The following is an 8,047-nucleotide window of genomic DNA, read 5'->3' as shown; positions in this document are numbered from 1 at the left end:
TTATTCTTTTGTGTAGTTTTCTATTTCCATCTGTTGCCATTTTCCTTCTGTCTGGAAGACTTTCTCAAACATTTTTTTGTAGTGCAGGACTCCTGATGATAACTTCTTCTGGTTTTTGTGTACATGAAAAGTGTTTTTATATCACCTTCCGTTTCTAAAGATATTTTCTCTAGGTATGGAATTCCAGCTTGGCAGGTTGTTGTTTCGTTTTGTTTTTTCCTTTCAGGGCTTTAAATTGTTGCACTACTATCTCTTGGCTTGCACTGATTTCAACAAGAACTGTGCTCTCACTTTTCATTCCTTTCATGTGTCTTTTTTCTATGGCTGTTTTTAAGATTTGCTCTTATAATTGGTTTTGGGCAATATTATTTCAATGTGTCTTCATGTAGTTTTCTTTGTATTTCTTTTGCTTGGAATTCATTGAATTTCCTGGATCTGTGGATTTATAATTTTCATCAAATTTGTAAAATGTTCAGGTATTATTTCCTCAAATATGTTTTCTTTCCCTTTCCTTCTCCTGTGGGGATGCAAATTCCACATACAAAATGCCATGTGATGTTGTCCCACATCTCACTAACGCTCTGTTTTGTTTTTTCCAGTCTTTTTTCTCTATATGTTTCATTTTTGGGTAGTTTCTATTGCTGTGTCTCCAGGTTCACTCATCTTTGCTTCTACATTGTCTAATCTCCTGCTAACCTAGTGTATTCATAATGCGAAATGTATTCTTCATTGTTTTATATTTCCCATGTCTCTCCTTACCATGCTTATGTTTTGCTCTACCATGCTGAACATGAGAAATATATTATTAACAGTAATGGCAAAAATCGCAATTACTTTTGCACCAACCTTATAACTGTTTTAATGTCCTTGTCTACTAATTATATCATTTCTGTGTTTGTTTAAATTAATTGATTTTTCTCCTCATTAGGGATTTTTGTTTTGTTTTGGTTTGATTTTGTTTTGTTTTGTTTTGTTTTGTTGTTGTTTCTTTCCATGCCTAGCAAATTTTTTATTGGATGCTAGACATTGTGAATTTTGCCTTGTTGGGTACTGGATATTCCTGTACTTTTTAAATATTCTTCAGGTTTGTTCTTTAACACAATTAAATTACTTGAAAAGTTTGGTTCCTTTGAGGCTTTGATTTTAAAGCTTTAGTAGGAAGAGCCAAAGCATTGTTGTTTAGGGCAGATTTTTTCCCCCCATTACTGAGGTCATACCATTAACACTCTACCTAATGCCCTGTGAATTACCAGGTTTTCCACTCTTGCTGATGAGAAAAGGAACTCTTCCTAGCCCTGTGTGAGTTCCAAAGATTGTTCCCTCTACTCCTTTTGGAGCTTTGTGGTTCTTTTCCCAAATGCACTGAGCTCAGATGAAGACGGGGAATGCAGGGGATCCCCTGCAGAGCTCAGATGAAGACGGGGAATGCAGGGGATCCCCTGCAAAGCCCCAGAACTCCATCTCCTCCTCGTGCAGCTCTCTCCTGTGACTCTTCCCAGCAAACTCCAGCCACTCTGGCTCCCCCAGACTTTCACGTCCACTTCCTCAACTCAGAGAGAGTACTGGGTTTTACTGGGCTCCCCCTCCCCGCACTGCAAACTGGAAACTTCCCAGGCAGCTGGCTGTGGCCACGCTGGGCTCACCTTGCTAGTTTTCCATTTTCAGGGATCTTCATCCTGTGCTGCTGTTGTCTGATGTCTGATAATCATGGTTTTGTATATTTTTCCAATTTTTGAGTTGTTTAAGACAGGAGGGTGAAGCTGGTCCTTGTTACACCCTCATGGATGGAAGCATCACTGTCTTATATGTTATTTTCAGGACTTTGGGTTTTACTCTGAGTGAAATGGGAGGCATATGGGTGGATTTTGAGCAGCATGATCTGACATGCATCCCTCCCATGGTAGGACAAATGAATGGGTAAAATATTGAGAGATGGACTGTCTTCTGATATACCACAGAATTCACTGATTTGATTTGCTGACTTTATCTCATTCATTGATGCATCTCAGGAGCCTAGAACACGTCCCACCCATGGTAGGCACCTGGGAAGTGGGTACTAAGAGTGAACAAATGAATAAGGTCAGGAAGTGGATGGAGCAGGAGCCTGTTCCTGCCCCAGGAGCCCACGGGCAGGAGTTGTGATGGGGGACCAGGCTTGGGCAGCATCCCGGAATGGAAGGACATGGTCTCTTTTGGCCCCTTACGGCCACTAACACAGCCTGAGATAGTGCTTTCCCCACATTTGGAAGAGAAGAGGAAGGAGAGGAGAAGGCAGAGGCCAGCTTTGAGGAAGGAGAAGAGGAGAAGGCAGAGGCCAGCTTGGAGAAAAGAGAGGAGGCCTTCCTTGGAGGCCCCTGCATCCTCCCTTGCTCTGTTCTCACTGCTCCTGCAGCTCCCCTGCTCCCCTTGGGGACTTCACCAGTGATGTCTGGGTGACCGGAGCAGTCTCACATGTGGTCAGAATGAGATTGGCTCTCTCAAGTCAAGAGCCTGAGCTAGGGATGCCATACCCTGAACCCTGCAACATCCCACCAGCCATGTCTGTCTCGAACCCAACCTCAGAACCTAACACTTGCTGGGAGGCCAGGCCCCCCCAGGCCTACAGGTGATGCTGCCTACTCAACAGTGTCCCTGAGGCCTCGAGACTCCTGCCCTCCTCCAAGGGCCCAGCCAGTCCATTGAATGGAAGGACAAACACATGGAAAGATGTAGCTGAGCTCGATGGAAGCCAGTGCTGCGCTCAGCACCCCCTGTACTAACGCAGAAATACACACACATTCAGACGCTGACACCCAGGGTCCCTCCTCCATTTCAGAATCTCCCTCCCTGTCTCCACATCCACGAAGGACTCATCTTGCATGAAGGCACCCCAGGACTCTGCCTGCAGGGACAGATGGTCACACCCCACCACCATCCTGCTTCACAAGTCAGAGAGCAGCCAGGCCGCACTGATGCCACAGGAGCACGGGATGTTCATGGCGGAGGCCTACAGTGCAGGTGACTGCCAGCCCTGGGCTCAGGCAGGGGCGGGTCGGCCCAGATGGGGTCAGGCTCCAGCAGATCCCATGTCCCTCCACCAACAGCAGTCCTGAGGGTGACGACCAGAGGGAGTCTCTGCTCCAGGACCTTGAGGGTATCAAGTGGTGTAGCTATAGTGAAGCTTTCAACAGAGAACCCTGCACACACGACTTGGCCTCTTCAGGCCTCCTGAAGCACCATCAAAAGCCCAAATGATGCCCCAGCTCACCCTATACCCCACCTCCGCTATCTTCCCATTCCCTTTCACACCTCAGAACCGCAGTCCAGGCCTGGCCCCTCCCTTATTCAAACACCATTGAATGCTGGATGACTGGACGGATGGTGAGAGGATAGGATGGATGGGAGGATGGAGGGATGAATTCATGACTGGTTGGGTGGGTGAATAAATTTATGAATAGCTGAATGTTGGGTGGATGGGCAGGTAGACGAATGGAAAGATAGATGAGCAGGTGGATTAGTAGATGGAAGGATGGACAGATGGAACGTGTGGGTGGATGGACAGATGGCTGGATGGACAGGTGGATGAGTGGATGATGGGCAGATGGGAATATGAATGGTGAGTGAGGACATGCTCATGCACCTGCACTCCTGCTCCTTACCTATGTTGAACCCCAGAAAGTCCATTTGGACAGTCAGGAGGTCCTGGACTTCTTATGCATCCATTCCCCAGTTCTCATTTTCAGAGTACTCCTTCCATCCCCAGACCCACCTCCTGCCCGCCCAGCCTGGCTGCCACAGTGTGAGCTACCCACAGCCTGCTCACACGTGCCTTCTTGCCAACCTTAGCCATCTGCCTCAAGATGCTGCAGGACATGAACAGTGCCGACCTCTTCCACTTGAAGTACATCATCAAGAAGATCAAGAACATGGCTCGTGGCTCCCCCAAGCTGGTGATGGAAACCATCCACAACTACTTCATAGACAACCCGGAGGTGGGGACAGCTTGGGCCACTGGGGCAGGCACAGGGGGCAGAGCGGGAGGGTGGGACCCCAAGGTGGGCTCAAACCCTGGATCCTGCCTAGAGCAGCTACATGACTTGGGGCAAGTCTCAGTTTCCTTACATGTCAAATGGGCCAAGTGGGGAGGGAGAAACACTGGACCCGCATGCATTGACCACCCTCGGAATGCGCTCATGAGGTGGTGATCCTGACCCTCACAGGTGGAGAAACTAAGGCACAGGGGGGCCAAGGGATTTGCCTGGAGTCATAGAACCATGAAGTGGCAGAGATAAATGGCTCCTCTCACACCCCTCCCTGTCCACGCCCCTGCCCACCTCTCCCACACGATCTGACCTGTTCTGTCCCCAAGCCACCGTTGCTCTGCCATCCACAGATCTCCAGCAGGCACAAGTTCCGGCTGTTCCAGACCCTGGAGATGGTCATCAGGGCCAGTGACATCCTGGAGGAGACCTGGGAGAAAACCTTCATGCAGCTCGCCCTGGAGAACATGACCAAGGCCACGGTGGGCCTCCCCTCCCCCAGCAAGTGGGCCAACCCCCCACGAGTTCTGGGAATGCCAGCGGCTGCCCCAGGGACCCAAGTGATGCTAGGCGTGCCCAGCCTTGTGAAGCCATTTCCATCCAGTGACTCGCGTTCTCATCCCCAGCCCTTCAGTGGGACAATCACACTTTTCCATCTCACTTTCCCATGTCAGGAAGGTGAGGCTCAAGAGAGCATTGTTTGCTGAGGCCAAGGGGCCCATAAGTGGGGGGGGCCCTCTCCCCCAAGGAGGTCTCTCCCTGCAGCAGGCTATGGTTCCCCTCTGCACCACCTTCCTCACCATTGCATGGCAGCTGCCTGCAGCCCAGCCTCTGGAAGGCCTGCTGCAAGTCTAACCCAGGCTGCAGGCTGTAACTCTGCCCTTGGCCTCTACCTCCTGGGTTCTGCTCGATGGAGACTTGGGGGTCTGGACCTGGACTACCCCCACCCACCCCACCCCACCCGCAGCTTGCAGTCTGAGAGCCGGCCCCAGCCGCCAATTCTCCACTCCAAGGTGGCTTAGACTGACTAGGCCAGAGTGGCCCCAGGGGACACCTTAATACACACACACACCAGGGTGCCCCACGAAGCAGGAGTAGACACCATTTACCCTCCGTGTGGTGCCGAGTCTTAGTTCATGTGATCGTGCAGGAGGCAAAGGCCACTGAAAGTTCTTTAATACCCAAAGCTCCTCCCAAAGCCAGAGGCACAGCACAGCACACCCCACAGGGCCACACAGGCCTGTACCACACAGGGTCAGGAAGCAGATGAGGGACCATCTGAACATGCCTTCAGGGCCATGGTGGCAGGAAGTAGCGAAGTAGAGACGCCCCCAGGAGCTACAGGGACACTGGCAGGTCGGGGACACTGTAATGGGATTTCCATGCTCCCCAAAAGATGTAAGCAGCTTTGGCTGCTCACCTGGCCCTACGATTCAGCAAACTCAAAGAGAGGTTATTAGGAATAACAGACATCAAACAGCCAGCGCAGGGCCTACAAGCGTGGCCAATGCACCCTCCACACAGGGATTTGTGGCCCCATTTACCCATGGAGAGGCTTAGGGACTGGCCTGCAGTCACAGCCCAGCTGGTGGGCGGCAGGTGGGACACGCCCCTGTGCTCCCCCAGAGAAGTGAATGAGGCCACCCTAGGTGTGAGACAGAGAAAAATGGGGAGCAAGGGCCATGTCCACTTAGTCCTTTTTTCCACCTCATTTCTTTTTCTTTTGGAATCCTAAGCGTGTGTTTGTCACACTCACCATTGCGAAGTCTGTCAGGCATCTCTGCAGTTTACAGATCAACGATCCTAGGCAGCTGGGGTTGGGGAGCAGTGCCCACAGGGAGGCGAGGGCTTCGGGACACTCTCAGGGGTGTGGTCTGGCCTCAGCCTCTCTGAGGGTGGACAAGACCCTCCTGGGGCTTCACGAGGAGGGGCCCCTACACGGAGTCTGGCATGAACGAGGCCAGGACTGTCTACATTTCTGCTTCTGAACACACCGCAGCCCCACTCCAGCCCCCAGAGTAAGTGGACACTTCTGCGGGTCCCACCCACCACCTGGGGCACAGAGGGGCATCAGGCACTGTCACCTAGGTCAGGACCAGCCAAACTCAGACAATCTTCCAGCCCAGCATGGAGCTTGGGGTCAGCAGGGACCAGCCTGGCCCCACACCGGTGGGGGGACTGTGTTCCCTACACCCTGTCTCCCCTTTCCCGATTTACTCTTAAACCAGATACAGACTTAGGCTTCTTGGAGGCAGCTTCTTGGGCAAGGGCTTTAGGGAAGTAAGATTCTGAGCCTGTGCATTTCCAGAAATCTCTGGATTCGATTTCACACTGGACTGTGGGTTGGCAACCGCTGTCCATTGTCCTCTGGCCCTCATGGCTGTCGAGGATCCAGGGTCACTCTGAACCGTGATCCTTCACATGCGACCTGCTGTCTGCTGGGGAGCTTGGGCTGGTGGAGTCTTTGCCCTGCCCATTCCGCAGGAGTGGAATTTGCTCTGGGTCCAGAATTAGCCACCAGGCTTTAAGGTCACGTATCCTTTCCATCTGGCTACTTGAGCCCTTGGTTCCACCGTAGAGTGACCAGGTGAGCCCACTGCTGCCACCCTCACCCAGTTACGTCAGTGTCTCTCTGTCTTCCCTTCTGTGCTCTGAGGATTCCCAGGGAGACGCTCACCCAGGGGCCCTGCCTAAAGATCAGGGTCCCATCCCACGGCAGTCATGCCAGGCCTGGCCTGGGAAGTGAGTATTCCTGGAGCTTACGGGCCTGGCAACCCCTGGACGGAGACACTCATCTGCCCCCTCCAGAGACTGAGACCCCAGACTCTTGCTGGGGTGGGAGAGGGCCGGCTCCCCCCGTGTGTGCAGAGTGTGGGAGGTACATCGAGGGACTCAACTACTTCTAAAACCATGTCACCTTTAGTTTCAGCCCCCTCCACTGCCACTCCAGTTCCAGAGGTTGGGAGACAAGAGACCCCCTAACTTCAAATAGTGGGGGATGGTGCCATGTGGGTGAGCTGGCCTTGGCCTCTGCTCCACTAGCCTATACATGGTCTTCAGTCCCCTCACCTACCTGCTTCCTGCTTCCACAGTGTGGTTTTACTATTATCCCTTTTAAAAAAATCTCCTGAATGTAGTGTTAACTGAGGTAGGTTTTCAGAAAGAGCAAAATCAGATTCAATCACCATCTTCACAAGAAGCCCCCATAACCATACTTACCATGATCTATAAATGATATATCCATTTCACGCGGTGATTCAAGCTGCATGGCGGGGCTCAGACACCCCCACTTTCAGACGCCCCCAAGTGCAGGCAGGCCTCCTCTTCACCTGCCTCAGAGCCACAGAAGCTGCCTTATGGCTCCTATGAAGACAGAGAAAAGAGTAGACGTCAAAATTGCAGCAAGATCTAAAGGGAGAAAGGTCCCAGGTATGACCACACAGAGCCGGACTCCGGGACCCGTGTGGTTCCTTCCTGCTGAAGATGCCCCTCCACTGGACAGTGGGGGCTGGGCCCGGGTCAGGGAGGCCAGGGACCCAGTCAGCATCGTTCTGCCCTTCAGCAGCTGACTCCCTGGCTCTCCTGGACAGGAATGTAGCCTCTGGTTCTGAATTCATGGTGAAAGAATTAAAGGATGTGACGTCCTGAGCCACCAGGAGCTCAGGAGGAGAGGTGATGTGGGCTGGGGTTTCAGGATGAGCGCCCTGAACCCAGGCCGTGGAGCAGGCTCTAGGTGGGAGTGGAGGCGCAGGCAGGCACACCGCGTGAGCAAGGGCTCAGAGGCAGGGAGGAAGAGGGGGAGGTGCTCTGGAAATGGACGCAGACCAGGAAGGCCTCAGGCTCCCTCAGCCTCAGTTTTCTACCAAAAGAAACATGGGCTGTGTGGCCGGGCGTGGTGGCTCAAGCCTGTAATCCCAGCACTTTGGGAGGCCAAGACGGGCGGATCACGAGGTCAGGAGATCGAGACCATCCTGGCTAACACTGTGAAACCCCGTCTCTACTAAAAAAATACAAAAAAACTAGCTGGG

At 52.3% G+C, this 8,047-nt stretch overlaps 1 protein-coding gene across 1 annotated transcript in view; it reads left to right on the top strand.

The window, feature by feature from the left end:
- The window catches only part of MROH5 (maestro heat-like repeat family member 5), a 70,493-nt gene that overhangs the window by 7,749 nt on the left and 54,697 nt on the right, over positions 1–8,047 (top strand). The window contains exons 2-4 of the mRNA XM_011990155.1: positions 2,816–2,997; positions 3,826–3,971; positions 4,373–4,501. Of these exons, the coding sequence (XP_011845545.1) occupies positions 2,816–2,997; positions 3,826–3,971; positions 4,373–4,501 (457 nt within the window). The remainder of the gene's footprint in view (positions 1–2,815; positions 2,998–3,825; positions 3,972–4,372; positions 4,502–8,047) is intronic.

This window comes from Mandrillus leucophaeus, unplaced genomic scaffold (assembly GCF_000951045.1).
Source record: "Mandrillus leucophaeus isolate KB7577 unplaced genomic scaffold, Mleu.le_1.0 Scaffold371, whole genome shotgun sequence".
In the NCBI taxonomy this organism is placed as follows: Eukaryota; Metazoa; Chordata; class Mammalia; order Primates; family Cercopithecidae; genus Mandrillus; species Mandrillus leucophaeus.
Note: the sequence above shows the minus strand (reverse complement) of the source record. Positions and strands in the feature narration are given on the sequence as shown.